The sequence below is a fragment of the Anopheles gambiae genome, chromosome 3 (genome assembly GCF_943734735.2).
Source record: "Anopheles gambiae chromosome 3, idAnoGambNW_F1_1, whole genome shotgun sequence".
In the NCBI taxonomy this organism is placed as follows: domain Eukaryota; kingdom Metazoa; phylum Arthropoda; class Insecta; order Diptera; family Culicidae; genus Anopheles; species Anopheles gambiae.
In genome coordinates, this window is record NC_064602.1 from 62,666,633 (window position 1) to 62,686,485 (window position 19,853).

At 40.3% G+C, this 19,853-nt stretch overlaps 3 protein-coding genes across 3 annotated transcripts in view; 1 reads left to right on the forward strand and 2 right to left on the reverse strand.

Moving 5' to 3' along the window:
- The window catches only part of LOC133393616 (uncharacterized), a 321,897-nt gene extending 302,624 nt beyond the window's left edge, over positions 1-19,273 (reverse strand). The window contains exon 1 of the mRNA XM_061659272.1: positions 19,264-19,273. The gene's annotated coding sequence lies outside the window, so the exon portion shown is untranslated. The remainder of the gene's footprint in view (positions 1-19,263) is intronic.
- LOC133393567 (uncharacterized) lies at positions 7,189-10,906 on the reverse strand. Its single transcript, XM_061659072.1, has one exon. The coding sequence runs from the start codon at positions 10,904-10,906 to the stop codon at positions 9,854-9,856; it is 1,053 nt and encodes a 350-aa protein (XP_061515056.1). The 3' UTR covers positions 7,189-9,853.
- LOC133393568 (uncharacterized) lies at positions 11,243-12,519 on the forward strand. Its single transcript, XM_061659073.1, has 2 exons — positions 11,243-12,191; positions 12,271-12,519. Exons 1-2 carry the CDS (start codon positions 11,243-11,245, stop codon positions 12,273-12,275), a joined length of 954 nt encoding a protein of 317 aa, XP_061515057.1. The 3' UTR covers positions 12,276-12,519.
- Positions 19,274-19,853: the final 580 nt, after the last annotated feature.

The window sequence follows — 19,853 nt, forward strand, 5'->3', positions numbered from 1 at the left end:
ACTTGACGTCAATAATCTTTTTGTATCTTGGTTACGTTCTTTTCTATGTGATCGTTCCTACAGTGTTAAATTTGATGATATGTTTTCGACTCCCTTTTCATGTAGTGCAGGCGTACCGCAATGTAGTGTTCTAAGTCCTTTGCTGTTCATAATTTTTATTAATGATGTCCGTACCACCCTCCCTCCTGAGTGTTTCCTCTGCTACGCAGACGACCTCAAAATCTTTCTCCCAGTTTCGTCTCCTAGAGATTGCATTTCCCTACAAAATATTCTTGATCGTTTTTCGTCTTGGTGTTCTAGTAATTCCCTCACATTATGTCCTGATAAGTGTAACGTCATTTCGTTTAGTCGTTCGCAGTCTCCAATCACTTACTCGTACGTCCTAAATTCTGTACAAGTCAATCGTGTTTGTGTCGTAAAAGACCTCGGTGTCTTGCTTGACAGAGGCCTCACCTTCAGCCACCACATTGACTCAGTTGTCAATCAGGCGCGGAAAACATTGGGTCTCCTAAAGAAAATTGCGTGCGATTTCTCCGACCCAATGTGCCTGAAGACTCTGTTCTGCTCTCTGGTCAGATCGATTTTGGAGTACTGCTCAGTAGTCTGGTCCCCTACAGCTCGAACCCACGTGGAACGTATCGAGCGGGTGCAGCGATCGTTCACCAGGTTTGCTATATGTAAAATCCTGGGTAGATTGTCCTCCCCCATACCTCCTTACGAGGACAGGTGTCGGCAGCTTGGCCTGGAACTATTGGAAAACCGCCGTTCCCATGCCCAATCATCCTTTATTGCCGCATTACTCCTTGGTAATATTGATTCTCCTTCCCTTCTTTCTTCTATCCCTTTCTACGCCCCTAACCGTGTTCTTCGAAACCGCCCTCCCCTAGTGATCCCTTCCCGCCGAACTGCAGTGGGCCGTAATGACCCCCTTCTTCGTGCAATTCGTCGATTTAACTGTGTATATTCTATGTTTGATTTCAACCTTCCCTTATCCTCTTTCCGATCCCGCATCAGAACCCTCCATAATCCCGTGCTGCCTTAATTTTTAATTTTTAATTTTTAATTTTTAATTTTTAATTTTTAAAGTTTTGATTCTAATTTTCTAAAAAAAAAATTTTTTTCTCAAATTTTTGATAATTCGTGTTAATTTTTGTTAGGTTAGGAACATAGGTAATAAGTATTATTTAAGCATTTGTGTAACCAAAAGGTAGACAAATAAATATGAATATGAATATGAATATATAGCCTTCTAACTTTCAGAGCAAAAATCTATATGAATGGTCGTGTGGTCAGATACGTGGGTATCAACACCAACGACCATTACTCAAATCTCACTTGCTTCAGTGCTGAAGGTTTCCGTTGGAGTTTAGTATAAACAATCGTATCGCCGTTCTAGTTTTAGCGATGCATAACTTCAATGCGAAACCATACAACAGTACAAAGGAAATGAGAAAGCTCTCCTCCAAGCGATGAAGCTCCACTGGTTGGGGCATCCCACCAACAGAGAGCGGCACCAGCTTTTTCGCTATTTTTAGAATGCATGAGTCGTTTGCCGTCTGCTAAACGAAGTCTTTCTATATTCCGTTTAGGTATAGAACTTGAGTCGTTTAGAAGCCGTTTAGTGGTCGTTTAGTGGATTTGTAGCACTTGGGAAGTCTTGACTTTGAGAGGTCTTTTCTAGAGAACCTGAAAAGATGAAGAGCTTATGTTTGGTATTTTTCTTAGTTTAACCCTTAGTATTAAAACCTATTATTTGGAATTGCACGATTACAAAGTTGATTTTTTGAATTTCATCCCGGCAAATGCCCATTGGGCACCGCCATAGCCCAGCCAACAATTTCCGAAGGCGCCCCGTGTAAAAAATTTTTACTTTAAGCTTTCCTTAAGTTTTTACACTAGCAGCAGCTAAAGTAAAAACTTTCAGCACGGCACAAACCGACGCACACATTCAAATGCTTGGATTGCTGGTCCTGCTCACGCATACATTTGTATTTATCCCTCCCCTTATATTTTCGGATTGCTGGTTGTAGTAGTGACGCTTTTTCGTTTTGCTTTATGCACACTTTCGCATGCTATTTATTGATGTTACTCTTTCCACATACGTTTTGGCACACTCACACTATGTATACGGCAGGATGCTTCACCCCTTCCAAATGCTGCGGTTGCTTTCTGTTACCCTTCCTCTCGTTCTTCCTTCTACCCTCTGCGCTAGGATATCCTCGACTGGTGCTGCGCGTGTTCAGCCGGCGCCTGTCTGGAAATGACGTCACGGACTGGTGCTGCGCATGTTTAGCCGTATCCTAGGCGTGCTTGAAGTGCGCTCTTCTACGAAAGAGCTGTGATGAAATCTGTCGATGAAAATTAACCAATAATTGATCCATGTTTTTTATAAGAAAAAAAAACAAACTAAACAATATTTTGCACATAAGATTATACAAACGCTTACCTTAATATTTTAAAACATTTTAAACACCGTTTTCCTTCCGTCGATCGTCGATGGCAACCGTCGATTAACATGCGCGTGCACTGTAACTTTTTAGACAACAGGCGTTAGTTGAATGTACCCACTGAAGCACACACGAGGATAAGAAACTTACCTTAGAAATTTACAACGATAAATCATTCCATAATTGAAGAAGAAGGAACACGGCACAAAACGTAAACGAGCAAAGTACGGGGCACAAGAAATCACACATCACTCCAACACATCCTTCCACAGTGAAAGTTCTGGACAGACTGAGGATGCCTAACACCCGGATGAGCGCGATAGCAGAAAAATCATGGGAGATCGAGAGAGATGTGTAGTCTCGGTTCAGCGGAATACGCATGCAGATGCATGCGTGTGTGTCACTCGAAGGATATCGGTTTCCCCTTCTCCCGTTTTTCGTTCATAGCCCACACGATCAGCGTTGTGCCGTCCAAAATCTAGAGAAATAAGACATGCTCTCTCGCTTTGGCACACAGGAAAGTTTTCCAATAGCTTCGGTTCTGCTGGTTGGGAGATGGTCCGGATTAGACATGGGCAAGAAGAGCGGGAATCATAAGGTTCGCTCGCTCCCATTAATGAGCGGGCGCTCGCCGCTCTTCATTTCAGAAAAATATGATTCGCCCGCTCGCATAAAAAAATAAAAAAAAGCTCGTTTGAAATTAGTTGCTCCGAGAAAAAATTCTAAATCTATAATACTGTTGGGCTTATACGGAATGTAAATAGCCGCAAGTAAAAACAACAAATATTTTTATTGTGGTTAAAACTCAAACTCAAATTAACGTTTTATTTAAAAAAAAAAAAAAAACATCACAAGCTACTGTCGTCGACCCACACTGCCTATTCAAAATACACGTATAAAACATCGTAGAGCGCGAGCGCATCGTATGTGCAAAACACAGAGATAACACAAAAACAGAGAAAAACATCCTGGCTTGCAAGCGCACTGCTTGTCCAAAATACGTAGCGAGAAGATCAGGGTAGCTCGCGAGCGCACTGCCTATCCAAAATCCATGCAGAAAAAAACAGCCTAGCTCGCGAGCGCACTGCCTATCCAAAATCCATGCAGAAAAAAACATGGTAGCTCGCGAGCGCACTGCCTATCCAAAATCCATGCAGAAAAAAACAGGGTAGCTCGCGAGCGCCCTGCCCATCCAAAATACGTAGCGAGAAGAACAGGGTAGCTCGCGAGCGCACTGCCTATCCAAAATCCATGCAGAAAAAAACAGGGTAGCTCGCGAGCGCACTGCCTATCCAAAATCCATGCAGAAAAAAACATGGTAGCTCGCGAGCGCCCTGCCCATCCAAAATACGTAGCGAGAAGAACAAGGTAGCTCGAGAGCGCGTAGTTGTTGTTTTGTAATAGAAAAAAAAGTATTTCAATTGCCTTACGCTATGTCTTTTTTTATACAGGAGGACGGCTTTGCCTTATAGCTTAAAGACTCACTATAATAATGATTTGAGTAACATTCGTTCACAGAGTGACATTTTGTTTTTCTTCCTGCCTGATTATTATTTCATTCCTGCTAAAAAGATCATTATTTCATTAATGCCACGGATGAAAAAAATGGGGAGCACAATTAATGAAATGGAAACTCATTAGTGATTGTTTTGCTCCCATTGAAGATGTAAAAAATGTGTATTTTTGTGTATTGATTTTTTCTCACCATTAACTATATACTCTATTATTCGAGAACAATCTGCATTAATTAAGCAATACCTCACGAAAAATATCACCTATATCTCCTGTCCAATTAAAGGTATGGCTAGCGTGAGCGGACGAATCACCGCTCGCTCGTGATTCGCAGTAAGCAAAAGAGCCAGCTCGCTCGAATCGTCGCAAAGAATCATTTTGCCCATGTCTAGTCCGGATGCTGGAGGAAGGTTGATTTTTATCAAAGTGGGTAGAAAGGAGGTGTCGTCATGTAGAACAATTGGGCATCGAGGCTTTAGAAAAAAGCACAGAACCAGGATCGACGGCAGTTGTCAAATGCGACGAATGTTGCTGTTATTTGGATATGATAAATGAATTGTTTTCGTTTGATAAACGTTTGTTTAGCACTAAAAAAATGTATTTTGCATCCACACTCCATAAATCGGCATTTTACACGTTATATTGCAACTGCTGCCTGTAAACTAATATCGACGGCTGTTGTCAAACTGAATCTCAAAATGGCAACATGCCAAAAGCTAAGAAGACACCTCCTCTATATTCCACCTTGATTTTTATAGCTTTTTCTGGGCGCCATTGTGATAGAGAGCTGTCAATATTTGTTTACAAGCTCGCGTGGTTCGCCCAAAACAAGAATAAACAAGCAGCAGATGAATAGTTTCGGTCCAGTTCATTTTAATTAACTTGTGATTTTACTAATCCATGATTCGACCTAATCAATCACATGAACGACGACTTTCTGTTCAAATAGGATAAAATTTCGCCAGCTTATCACGTAGCCTGCGCTAAAACCGCTTTGCAGTTTTGGCCTGCTGCAGGAGTTCCCGAAACTGTTCATGGTCTCGCACCTTCGTCTGCCACTGCTACCTAGCTCAATTTGGCCACCGAACGTATCCGTCGACCCAACTTAAGGACCAGAACGATTTTCCAGCCACACAAAACTTAATAGACGTATCCATTATCCGCAAGTAGCTTCCGTGTTAATATTTCAGTTGATCAGTCGTTCTTTCTTCTCTTTTAGCTCTCCAACGGTTTTGTCCGTTTTGCTACAAACGAACTATCCCTACTAGCAAAGAGAATGTAAAAGTGTGCGACATTTAGGCGAGGGGCATGTAGAAGCAGGGGGAGATGGTTGGAAATACGCGGAATTGCTCGGAGGCGAGAGCGTGTTTTGCTTTCTACACATTTTTTGCACTCACACAATTACACATGTGTGAATGTGTGCGTTCACTTTCAGCCAGCGCGCTCAGTTTAGTTTTCTCGCCGGCTGCTTGCGCGTTGCCCTGTCTCGCTTTTACAACTTATGATCAAAGCACCCGTAGGCTTCTCACTCTAACTACCGTGGGTATATTTTTAGCGACGCAGGCAAGTTGACACTTGAAAATTTGCTGCGTTTAATCTACTAGCGTCTGCGTGAAATTATTGTTTTTAAAACGTTGAAAAGTTCTCCAATTAATTATGAAAGGTATGAAGTGTTTTAAAGAGTGCCCAAAAACGTTGTAAATGTGCAGTGTTTGTAAACTACAGGTAAGAAAATAAGTGTGGAATCGTGCATAGTTGTTTTTTATTTGTTGCACATTGCAACTTCAAAAAATATTTCAGGTGTGTTTCTAGTAGCTCGACCATTAGATGTTTTTGTTAAAATGGTGTAACTTGTACCCCGGTTATACCTGTTATTAAAAGTATAGTAGTATTGTTTTAAAATATTTACCTATAATAAAAATACCATGCCCCTTGCGATGGTTGGATATTTGTGTATCCTGTTCTTTATAAATAAATCTATCTTAATCTAAGTATTGGCGAATCATTTTGTTACCTTTATCGTGCTTATAAAAATAAACACATACTGTTATTCTGTAAATTGCTTTCTGGCAGTCACCGCATAAGGACTTTAACAGTCGCATTCCTTCAAAAGTCTGATATATAGTTAAATAGTGATTTGTCAGACAAAGACACCTTTTTTGTGAACTTACGTAAATTGTGTGTTACCAATATTTAAACAATGGAGAATCGTGAAACTGAGAATCGTGAAATTGAGATTTGTGAAAATCGTGAATGTGAAAAAGAAAACGTGGAACAAGTGCGGAAAAAAGGATGCGTGAAACAAGTTCAGACAAAAAGATACGGGAAACAGGTTAGATGTATAGAATCATAAAAAAATCAACAACCGATACGATGCCGAATCCTTGGGCGAAACTATCACATCTGACCTACACAGCATAAATGTGGCATCTTCGGATGAAGATATCCCTAGTGCTTCAAACATGCCGTTATCAAGTGAATATCAAGAATTTATCGGCTACCCAGAAGAACAGACAATTGAAGAAGAACGGATCGTCGAAGCAGAATACATTAGTGATTGGATCAATGTTGACGAGAGTGACAATATAGAAAATTATGAAATCGTAGATGACACCGAAAACATAGTAGAGACAGCCTCCGATAGTTCACAGCAAACGGCACCAACTAATAGTGAGGCGATGGTGGAGCGACTCCGAAATTGGGCATTGAAAACATACCAAACGCATTCGGCTCTCAACGGATTGTTAGAAATATTACGAGATACAACCAGTTACAAGTTACCCAAAGATGCGCGAACACTGCTAAGAACGAAGGAATGTGGAAAAGAAATACAGCAAATAGCTGGAGGAGAATTTTGGTATTCAGGAATAAAAGCAGCTCTGTTGAAACAATTTGGAAATGTCCAGCCAAGAGTAAACAAATTTTCATTAAATTTCTCTATGCTCTCGTAGGCAGTTTTGGCCAATACTAATGAGCATTGAAGAGTTACCCGAGGTTCCAGTATTAATGATTGGAAATTTTTTGGGGCAATCAAAACCTGCAAACCTAAAGGAATACCTTGACCCTTTAGTAAATGAACTCAACGAATTGATGGAGAAAGGCTTTCAAATAGCCAATAAACTGATAACAATACGCGTTTGGGCTAGCATCGCTGACTCACCTGCACGAGCATTTATAAAAAGTAGGTTGCGCAAAACACGTACAAATCATGACATTTTATTTTTTTTTATAATTTTGGTATTACAAAATATGATCATGTGCTTATTGTATCTAATTTTTTTTTTCTTTTACTTTTAGGAGTAGCCTACTTCAATCACAAAAATGGATGTCAGAAATGTACCGTTGAAGGTAAATTTGACAAAAATGCAAAAGTGATGTGTTTTCTCGACATTGACGCACCGCCGAGAACGCACAATGATTTTGAGAACTTCAAGTACGGTGAACATCACAGGGAAACAACGCCACTTATTCGTCTTCTCCACTTCGATATCATAAAGAATGTAATTATTGCTGATCTGTGGCACCTGATTGACTTTGGAGTAACACGAACGTCAATTACTGGTTGGAAATCCGGCAAGTTTAGTGGAGGTCCTAAATGGAGTCAAGATACATTAAATAGAATCAATGACATTCTTGACAAGGAGGAAATTCCTTTAGAATTTCACCGCAAGTTGCGTAGTATTGAAGATACTGGTTGGAAAGCCAGTGAATTTAATATGTTTTTGAACTATGCCAGTTTCATAGTGTTGAAAGAGGTGGTAACTAAAGAACAGTATGAACATTTCATGCTATACTTTTGTGCGATTAGACTATTCTCTTTCGAATGCTACAGAGAGCATTGGCCAGCTGCACATTTGATGCTTAAACAGTTTGTTGCACAGTATGCAACAATTTACGGACAACATCGTATCACCAGCAATGTGCAGATTTATTGCATGTTTACGAAGAAGTGCAAAAATTTGGACATCTTGTTAAATTTTCTTCGTATCGCTATGAAGCTAAAATACAGGATATCGCTAAAACCCTACGAAATGGGCATAAAGTTTTAGTACAGACAGCAAACAGGATTTCAGAACAGAATCCAACACGTTCATCAAGCAGTGAGAATTCACCGTTTCCTTACATTTAATCAAAAAGTAATGGAGTAGTTGTGCACGGCAGCTCGATTATTACTCTACATCCCAGTAAACAAACAAATTGGTTTTCAACTCACGATGATTATATAGTTCAATATTGCAGTGCCAAAGTGGAAGGATCAGTTATTTACGTAAGCGGAAAAAGCTTTTAGTGAAAGAGATGAAACTACCACATACCACTCCTCTAAGTGGATGATAGATATAAATGAAGCGAATGTGTGCGATCTTTCTACAGAAGAAATGGTATTTTTAATATCAGATATAAAATTTAAAATGGTAGCAATTAATGTTAGTGATAGCAGAATAGTATTAGTATTAGTACCTATGCTTCATACTTTATTATAAAACATATCAATAAATTAAAATGTTATTGTTAGCACGTTTTTGTGTTGACTGTGTTGGCTGCGTGAAAAATGTAAACAACACAACTGCTGTCACCTAGCGACCGAGATATGTAGATAAACCAAGTTAGAAAAGGTGCCGCTAGGTGGCGCAAAGGTTGTTATCAACTGAAAGAGGCAAACATATACATTGCGAAAGAGATGAAGAGACAAGATCCAGCCTCCGGTCATACACCCCATAAAGGTCGAGCATAAGAGCATAGACAGGAAACGGCGCGAAACTATTGCCAGTAGCAAAAGCGAGTGTGACCGGACTAGTTAAAAATATAGAATTTGCATCAAACGTTAAAGATCATTTTCTTATTTCAAACACCCGGAAAGAAATTGTTACCGAAGCAACAGTTATATTATGCAACGGTGAAGAAACCCATAACTTGTGTTGTATTTACAGTGGAACGTCGATTATCCGGGCAGCTCGGGACCGGGCGGTTGCCGGTTGATCGATTTGCACGGATAATGGTCCAAGAAATGTCAAATTCATATAAAAATTTAAAAATCCACTAGTTTTATGATTAATTCACGTTGAATCAAGCAATAAATCGTTAGTAGAATATTATTTTAATCAATAACTATAGATTTAACCACTGTTCATGAACAAAAATAAATTTCGAAAACAGCACTAGACACTACAGAGCTGCACAAAAAACTGGTTGCCCACTTGACTATCGCAGCAAATGTTCGCTGTACGTTTGAACAGCTGTCACATTTATGCGCACGGTTAAGCCGCCCGCCGGTTAATCCGCTCCCGGATAATCGACGTTCTACTGTATTTGTTTTCTATTTTTTATATTTATTTTTTTATTTTTTTTATTCAGAAATTTATGTTCTATTTATCTCATAAGAAAATGCAAGGATTTTTTCAAACGCATTGTGATAAGAATAAATAAACTAGTATATTGTTTTCAGATAATTTTATTTCTAGAAGGTAACATGTACCCGTTAATTATAATTCATGTGGTCAATCAAGTAAACCAGCCTCCATCACAGGTGCACAGTCTTTCTAGAGCTTTTTTACTTTAATAAAACTTATCCTACCGGGGAGAAATCTTATGTTCTTTCTCTTTTCAAAGGAGAAATATTTAGCATACAGCCTTTTTATCATTTGGATGAAATGATTTAAAAGATATTTAAATTATATTTTGGCGCAAAGTCATGCGCGGACAAAAAAATATTAAAATTTTAAAAAGATATTTTTATATTTACATCACAGTTCGTTTTATTTGTTACACCTTATCATACTAATTGTAATTCTAGTATACTATGTACATCACAGATCTTTTCATGCATTGCAGCTTATTGTACTAATTGTAATTCTAATATACTATACACATCACAGTTCGTTTTATAAAAAAAAAAATCATTCGCGAGGATGGTAATGAGGTGTTGTTAATTTTGATTCGTCATATTCGCTTCTTTCACTAGCATGTTTAAGTTTTTGTTGAATTATTTTCTCAACATATACCAATTCTACTTCGACACCAATATGGTTTGTTACCACAGCCTGAAACAAACGCAAAATATTTACATATCTGCTAAACTGTAACTTAGCAACAACATTAATCCTACCAGACCAGCTGAATTTCGCAAAAAACTTTTTATCGAAAAGTATGTCTATTGCATAGTGCAATCTATGTCTGGCATATTGAGAATTAATTTCGGCATCAATGCGTTGCACTATTGCATAGAAATATGTTGCGTCTGATTGTAATTTTTCTTCCATTTGATCCAACATTTCCAAATTTCTTATTTTCTCTAAATGAAGAGAAAATTCATTTAGCCGCATTTTTTGCATCGGTTTCACGATATTAAAAATTTCGGTTATCATCACGAAAGCTTGATGACTTTGTGCTTTTTCTTTTTTTTTTTCAACACGACACTCCTTGCAACATGTATGTCCTTTGGAGGTCTGGTTTACTGAATCACTGTCATAAATCTGGTGCATGTGGTTAAGTGAAGTTACTTGATTTGTTTCTTTGGCTTCTCGGGACTCTATGCTTGAAATCAATGCGGAATTCGGCGGCAAAATCTCATCCGATAATATCATCACCGGACACGTAGTTTTTTTCAACGGATTTGACAACACACTTGTAGAACCGCTCGACGTTGGATGCAACGAGGAATCCCCTACAGATGCGCCTAATGTTAAAGCTGTCGACGTGGACGGATTTAAACACCTTAAAATCGTGCCATGAGGAAGGCTAGCTGCCAGCGTGGCAATATCCGGTAAACTTTGCTCAGGTGCTTTGGACGAGGATGGTTGTGGATTGGAATTTAAAACTGTCGACGTGGTCGGCTGTACACAAATCGTCGTGGCGTTAGGAAAACTTTCTGCGAAAGAAAATTCTTCAATGTTTGACGATACTGCTGTGTATGATGCTGGCGACGTCAACGGTTCAACACATTGCATCATCCAGCAACCAGGACCAGAAAGACAGGATGTGGTAAGTCCTGGTTGTAATAAGCAAGGTTGCTGGCAACACTGGCATATGACAGTTCTGGCTGCTTGGGGAATGATCCAGCAGACGTGCTTGGGGACTAGAGAGCAACAGACGTATACGTAATAAAGCGTACATAATAAAACTTATTACATGGTGTCAGAAGTGTAAGAACTCTCGGAACCTAAAAGCAAACGGGAAAGTATCGTCCAATATCCGGTAAATCGTGGATTTATTGTCGTTTTCCAGCAGAACAAACGCACATTAAAGTCGCATATTGCGCGTATCAAGAGAAGAAAAGAAGCAGCAAGATGGCGGCAAATTCAGCAGACCGCTTACCAAGAGCGCTGGATTGCTCAGATTTGGCAAAAGAATGGCCAAAATGGAAGCAGCAGTTTCACATCTTTATGATTGCGAATAACAAAATCAACGAGGACGAGCGGAACAAGATCGCGATCTTTTTATGGCTAGTTGGTGATCATGGAGTTGAAATATACAACACATTATTTCCCAGCAACGGAGACATGAAGGCAATGTTCGGTGAAATTGTCGAAAACAATACAAAAAAAGATGATAAGGGAGATGCTGCTAAAAAAGAAGAAATAGGCAGAACATTGGATGACGTCATTACTGCTTTTGATTCTTACTGTCTTCCAAGAAAAAATTTGGCCATCGAAGCGTTCAAATTCAACTTCATAGAGCAGAAAGAAAATCAACCCTTTGCAGAGTTTGAAACGGCACTACGAAAACAAATGGCATTTTGCGAATTTGAGTGTGCAAATTGTCACGCATCCTATGCTGACCGAATGCTTCGTGATCGTATTATAGTCGGCATCCAGAATAAAACGTTGCAGCTAAAATTGTTGGATGCAAAAGATGAGCCGCTTAAAAACGTCGTAGAAATGTGTAAAACGTATGAGGCTGCATCAAAACACAAGCAGCTAATTCAGACCAACGATGTACATCACCTCAATAGTGTAGAAAAAGATGCTGGAAATTGGAAAATAGACACAATTCAGCGTAGTGAACTTCATAAGGCAAGCTGCTATAACTGTGGACAACCTTTTAACGGGAGTCATCGTCGTTATTGTCCTGCAAAGAATGTGACCTGTAACAATTGCGGAAAGCGGGGACATTTCATGAAATTCTGCAAAGCTCCGAAGATCAACAGTGACATCTCACGAGAACCGGTACGAACAACGCATGAAGTGAAGCAAAGGAACGACAAAGATGTAAACATGATCGCGTGGGCTGATTCAGGTAACATTGTTAGAGATGTTTATTGTGAGGGTATGGAAAATAGGGATTCTTATGAATTTCAAAATAATTATTATTGTAGAGTAAACTGTAACGTAGCAACAGTGGGTTCCAATTACAAATGGACTAAACGATACCTAATTCAGGACTGGCCAGTGGAATTTAAGCTTGATACCGGTGCAGATGTCAATTGCATTCCTGTTAGCGTGGTTACCCGTATGAACTTACCGTTGTCGAAAGAGCGTACATTTAATGTTGTGGATTATAATAATAATCGTATACAAATACACGGTCAGATTCGTCTTACTTGTGTTGACGAAGAAACCAAAAACGCATTATCAGCTAATTTCTTTGTTGTAGATGACAATCTTCAACCAATATTGGGATTACAAACATGTATAGCATTTGGATTGCTGAAACGCTTGAATAGTATAGAATCATCTCAGTCTTATCCATCAGACAGAAAAACGTTCATTGATTCAAATGCAGATCTTTTTGAAGGCCTGGGAAACCTTCCAGGGAAATGCACTATAGCGCTTAAAGAAAACTCCACTCCCTCCTTGCACTACAAAAAGCGCATACCAATTAGCCTGCACTCTCGTTTAAAAGATGAGCTTAAAAATATGGAATCTTTAGGGATTATTAGTTCGGTTGAATACCCTACAGATTGGGTAAACAATATGCAAATTGTCGAAAAACCTAATGGTGCTTTACGTATTTGTCTAGATCCGAAACCATTGAATGAATGTATCAAAAGGGATTTCTGACATTTTCTTATCCCAAAGTCAGAAGATCTTCTAAGTCGTATGACAGGAAAAAAAATATTTACCGTATTAGATCTTAAAAATGGGTTTTGGCAGTTGAAGCTAGATAGAAAAAGTTCGGATCTAACCACGTTTATGACACCGTATGGTAGATTCCGTTGGAATCGTGTCCCGTTTGGAATAAGTAGTGCACCAGAAATGTTCCAACAAAGAATGGTAAAAATATTTGGGGATATTCCTGGAGTTGAAGTATATTTTGATGATCTGGCCATTACTGGAAACGATTTTGAGGAACATGACAAAACTCTATCAATTGTTCTTGAAAGAGCTAGACAAAATAACATAAAATTTAACTCTAGCAAAACCCAATGCAGAACTGATGAGATCAAGTTCATGGGTCACATATTATCTGATGGTAAAATAAGACCAGATCAATCTTACATAAATGCAATTGTTGATATGCCCAGACCAAAAAATAAGTCAGAGGTGCTTCGTCTTCTGGGATTGCTAAAATATCTAGGTAAATTGATCCCAAATCTATCCAAACGAACCGCCTTACTGCGACAACTGTCTCGCAATGATGTTGAATGGTCTTGGACCGAGCAACGAACGTGAGGTTGACGATATATTAGAGACGATTACCAATCAACCTGTGCTAGCAATGTTTGATATTGACAAGCCTATAATAGTTCAAACAGACAGTTCTAAAGATGGCTTAGGGAGTGTTTTAATGCAGAATGGAAAGGCCATAGCATATGCATCTCGCACACTATCCAAAAGTGAACAAAAGTGGGCACAAATAGAAAAAGAACTCTTGGCTATTGTTTTTGCTTGTGAACGATTTCATCACTTTTTATATGGTCACGAATTCACTGTTCAATCGGACCACAAGCCACTAGAAGCTCTGGTTAAACGTGATATTGATGATGTTACTCCTCGTTTGCAACGAATGTTCCTCCATCTATTGAAGTATCCAGGAATGATCATAAAATACACACCTGGTAAGGAATTACTTATAGCTGACTGTCTCTCACGAGCAGCACTGCCAGACAATAAAGACTTTAGCAACGAGCTATCGGGGATAATTCATGCAATATCCAATAAAGCATGCTTATCGACTGATAATTATAATTACTATGTAGGTAAACTCAATGATGATGAAAGATACAAACAAATTGTCAATTATGTCAAACAGGGCTGGCCGTCATATCATCAACTAGATTCATTAGGGCAATTGTTTTATAAGCATCGCCACTTGCTTCATTTTGAAAATGGATTGTTGTTCAAAGAGCATCGATTGGTTGTTCCTACTCTCATGCAACCAACTATTTCCAAATGGTTGCATGCTCCTCATCTAGGCATAGAAAAAACTCTCGCAAGAGCCAGGTCCCAGTTTTTTTGGCCCGGTATGTCGAATGACATCACTGAACTTGTTAAAGCATGCCAGGTTTGCGAAAAGTTTACACGTAACCAACAAAAAGAACCCCTTTTACAAGACACACCTCCTAGTTATCCATTTGAGAGAGTGGGTATAGATTTATATGAATACGCAGGGAATGATCATATCGTAATTATAGATGCATATTCAGGGTATCTTATTTCTAGGCAGTTAAATGAAAAATCAATAAGATGTGTCCTGGAAGTCTTAGATCGCGTGTTTTGTGAATATGGGTATCCCACGCAAATCAGGTGTGACAATGTTCCATTCAATTCTACTGCATTTGTAACGTATAGCAATGATACAAATATTAACATATCATTTTCTAGCCCAAGAAACCCTCAAAGTAACGGACTAGCAGAAAAAGGTGTAGCTATTGCTAAAAATATAATTAAACGATGCTATGAAGCTGACGATATCAAATATTTTCAATATCGGCTTCTTGAGTATAACACCACAACAGTACCGACAATGGGTCTTTCTCCAGCACAATTATTCTTTGGTCGCCAGCTTAAGTCTCGCTTACCCACAAATAGTGCGTTGTTACATCGCAATTGCATTGATGAAAAACTCATCGAAACGAAAATATTTTCCAAGCGACAACATCAAAAGAAATTTTATGATCGAGCTTCAAAACCATTGCCAGTCCTGAACATAGGAGATAGAGTGAATTTCAAAAAGACAGGAAAAGAATGGAATAATGGTAAAATCGTTCGTCAGGTAAACAGTAGATCGTACATAGTTCAAGACAATTTTGGAAATCATTTTCGACGGAATAGAAGATTTCTGGTGAAAACTGCAAATATGATCCCAAATAGCAATGACATATTCTATCAAAAAGATGAGATTCATGTAGGTTTACCCATAAGTATGGCCGCATCTCACGGTGAAAATAGATATCAGCCAACAGAAAGCATAGAAACACAAGATACCGAGGCATTGGAAAATCAATCAAACGGAACAGTTACAGGGACAGAATCTGATTATGACACGTGTTGTACAGCGAGTGATTCAGAATCAACGTTAAATGAAGACCTTGAAAATAACGAATCTCAATCAGATGAGCCAGATACAGATAACCTATACAAAACCCGAAGTGGACGCGTCGTTCGTGCTCCAAGAATATTTGATGTTTAGTTAGTATAGATTCATATTGATAGGATTAGACTAAGTGCATTAGGATAATTAGCTTTAATAATAAGTTTGTAAATATTTGTAAAAAAAAAGAAAAAGAAAGCGTGTAATAAGCAAGGTTGCTGGCAACACTGGCATATGACAGTTCTGGCTGCTTGGGGAATGATCCAGCATACGTGCTTGGGGACTAGAGAGCAACAGACGTATACGTAATAAAGCGTACATAATAAAACTTATTACACTGGTAACTGCACCCTCTGCTTCTCCAGTCGAGGTCGGATATTGTTCCGTCGTACCACTATTTGCCTCAATATCGGCCCGGTATTTCTGTGGTATGTTTGATGACTGTTACGATATGTTCGATTTTGGGACGGTTGCCATGTGGTAACTTTGAACTCGCGTTGGCCAGGATGGTCTTCAAACATCGTTATGGAAGGTCATCGTTTGGCGAATTAAGCAGAACTGAGGTGGATACTACTTTCGAGCGGACTTTCGACACTTGATCGTTCAGGCGATCATAGAAACCTTTGGGAGGTTTCCCTTACTGGAAACGTTGGAGTTTAGAGGCCTTACCTTGGGCAGGGGGACATAACTAAACTCTTTAAATGAGAAGTCGATAGATGTAGGATGGGCATAGTCTTATCCTGACAGTCCGAACGAATCTGACCTGCCATGATCGGAGTTGGTTTTATTTATACTCAAAAGAAGTTAAGGGTTTCTCACATTTGGTTCCGGGTTGTATGTTGGAAAGTTATTGTTTTCACTCAGCTAGTTACGTTTGTCTTTTGTTGACAAGAACGATGGTTCTTGTCACTAAGTTCCTGTTTTGGGTTTAATGCTTATACTGTTCCTGCTTTGGGTTGTAATGCATAAACTGTTCCTGCTTATGTTGTACGTTTTCGGCTGGTTCTGTTAAGTGTGTCACAATTGTTTTTATATGAACGGTGTGGCCTGAGCTCTTCCGGATGTGTATGGTATGATCTGATTTGCTGAGCGTGTTATAATGAATGTGTTGCGATGGTGTGATTTGGCTTTCCAATGTGCCTATAGCTGATAGTGTGTATTATAATAAGTTCTGTATAGCAGATATGCTACAGTTCTTTTTTCCTGGACGACGGGTAATAGCATGCGTAGGAATATGTTCCGACGTGTTAAACAGTCGAACTGCTTTACCGGGGCCATGTGACAATTCTGCGGCCAATGGAATGCGGATTTGATCTTTGCTACATGAAGCAACACTCGAACTAGGCGCGGACGCATCTTGCACGGGCAGCACTGCAACCTGTTCCAACGGTGGTAGATCATTCATAGCCGTATTAGGCAGATGGGACCTGAGCGTTGCTTGCGTGGCAAGGATATCCAAGGCCGACATTAAATGGATTGCACTTTGCGCACCTTGTTTAGTCTCCGTTACCATAAGGAGCGCGTGTTTAGCCGGCGTCGACATCTGCATTTTGAAAAGGTAAATTAAAATCCACTTCATCTTATGCTTCTTAATAATAGTTGTTTTTACATGTCACACAACTCACATTGTTCGTTTTTCTTCTCAAGCTCGATTGCTTAACTCGTCGAAACAACCAAACTGTAACGAATGCGGACTGAAATTACGAATGACAAATACAAATAATAAAAGGTAACCACACTTTTGTATTTCACATATTAACTTACAAATCACTTGCTTATATTTTAACACAAACTTTTAACTATTTTTTCAGGATTTACGCACTATACGATGTTGTCGGTGCAAGCGATGATACATACACAAATGTAGTTCAGCGATCTTTCACGCACACCACGGAAAAGAAATATTGCAAAGTGCGGTAACAGCGCAGCGCACACCGAAACAAACGCGCGCGAGGGGGTGTTCAGCGCAGCGCGCAAGTGCGGCAACAGCGCAGCCCCGACAGACAAAGAGAGCGAAATTTACAGGCGAGGGACATGTAGAAACAGGGGGAAGGGGTTCGGTCGAAGTTGTATTGTCCGCCATAGTCGAGCCGAAGCAACCCTACTAGCAATGAGAATGTAAAAGTGTGCGTCTTTCAGGCGAGGGGCATGTAGAAGCAGGGGGAGACGGTTGGAAATACGCGGAATTACGCGGCGGCGAGAGCGTGTTTTGCTTTCTACACAGTTTTCGCACTCACACAATCACACATGTGTGAATGTGTGCGTTCACTTTCAGCCAGCGCGCTCAGTTTGGTTTTCTCGCAGTGGCTTGCTGGTGTCGGTGTCTCGCTCGCACTAGTGCAGCGAGTGTTCCTCGTGCGTTCCCTTTCTTGCTACCACACAAAATCGTCAGTACAGTTCAAGCCTTCGCAGTGTGAGGCCGCGCGCGTTTCAGCCTAAGTCCCGGGCGCTCGATGTAATTTGAAGTGAAGTGTTGAAGTGTTGTTTATTTCAATTCACATTATTACGGCCTCGGCCGTATTTTCAATTGATGAAGTGTTGTGCACATTGAAATAAAGCTGCGATAATCTTTCATAATTCAACATGAATATGTAAATTACGCTGCTTTATTTCAATGATTTTTTACAGTATTCAACATGAACAACATACAGGCAGTAAGGCGGGTGCTTGAAGTGACGATTTTTTTTATTATTTATAATAAAAAATATGTGTGGTTTTGTGGCAAGATTGTGGTTAGCGATGTGTGGAACTGTGCCTTAAGTTTCAATAAAGTGTTAAAATATCAAACAAGTTTGATGTGTTTAAGTTTTATTTCGATGCATGCGATTTTATTACGCTGCAAATCAAAGTGAACGAAAGCGCACAGCACACAACGCGCAACGAAAGAAACGAAGGGGAGGGGGTGTCCAGCGCTACGCGCAAAGCGCGACAACAGCGCAGCGCAAACCAAAAAGAACGCGCGGGAGGGGGTGTTCAGCGCAGCGCGCAAGTGCGGCAACAGCGCAGCGCAAACCGAAAGAAACGCGAGAGAGCAAGAACAGCTGATCCGCGCATCCAGCGCAGCTCGAGAGGAAAAAAACGGGAGGGAGGGGGTATCAGCTGATCAGCTGTTTTGTATCGCGAGAGCGCCCCGTGTAATTTGAAGGCATGCGAGAGAGCGCTGCGCGCGCTCACTCTCAATTCGGAAAAAAATCACTGCGGCTCGACTATGGCGGCCAATACAAAATCGACCGAACCCCTTCCCCTGTTTCTACATGCCACTCGCCTGTACATTTCGCTCTCTTTGCCTGTAGGGAATTTTTTTCCGAATTGAGAATAAGCGAGCGCAGCGCTCTCTCGCTTGCCTTCAAATTACACGGGGCGCTCTCACGATACAAAACATCTGATGAGCTGATACCCCCTCCCTCCCGTTTTTTTCCTCTCGAGCTGCGCTGGATGCGCGGATCAGCTGTTCTTGCTCTCTCGCGTTTCTTTCGGTTTGCGCTGCGCTATTGCCGCACTTGCGCGCTGCGCTGAACACCCCCTCCCGCGCGTTCTTTTCGGTTTGCGCTGCGCTGTTGCCGCACTTTGCGCGTAGCGCTGGACACCCCCTCCCCCACGTTTCTTTCGTTGCGCGTTGTGCGCTGTGCGCTTTCGTTCACTTTGATTTGCAGCGTAATAAAATCACATGCATCGAAACAAAACTTAAACACATCAAACTCGTTTGATATTTTAACACTTTATTGAAACTTAAGGCACAGTTCCACACATCGCTAACCACAATCTTGCCACAAAACCACACATATTTTTTATTATAAATAATAAAAAAAATCGTCACTTCAAGCACCCGCCTTACTGCCTGTATGTTGTTCATGTTGAATACTGTAAAAAATCATTGAAATAAAGCAGCGTAATTTACATATTCATGTTGAATTATGAAAGATTATCGCAGCTTTATTTCAATGTGCACAACACTTCATCAATTGAAAATACGGCCGAGGCCGTAATAATGTGAATTGAAATAAACAACACTTCAACACTTCACTTCAAATTACATCGAGCGCCCGGGACTTAGGCTGAAACGCGCGCGGCCTCACACTGCGAAGGCTTGAACTGTACTGACGATTTTGTGTGGTAGCAAGAAAGGGAACGCACGAGGAACACTCGCTGCACTAGTGCGAGCGAGACACCGACACCAGCAAGCCGCCGCGAGAAAACCAAACTGAGCGCGCTGGCTGAAAGTGAACACACACATTCACACATGTGTGATTGTGTGAGTGCGAAAACTGTGTAGAAACCAAAACACGCTCTCGCCGTAGCGTAATTCCGCGTATTTCCAACCGTCTCCCCCTGCTTCTACATGCCCCTCGCCTGAAAGACGCACACTTTTACATTCTCTTTGCTTGTAGGGTGTAATTCCCATCTTTAAAGGTTTTATCAAATTTC

Bases quoted from the DNA above. Each gene is read 5' to 3' on its own strand.
- LOC133393567 (XM_061659072.1), bottom strand. From the start codon at position 10,906: ATGATGCAATGTGTTGAACCGTTGACGTCGCCAGCATCATACACAGCA.
- LOC133393568 (XM_061659073.1), top strand. From the start codon at position 11,243: ATGGCGGCAAATTCAGCAGACCGCTTACCAAGAGCGCTGGATTGCTCA.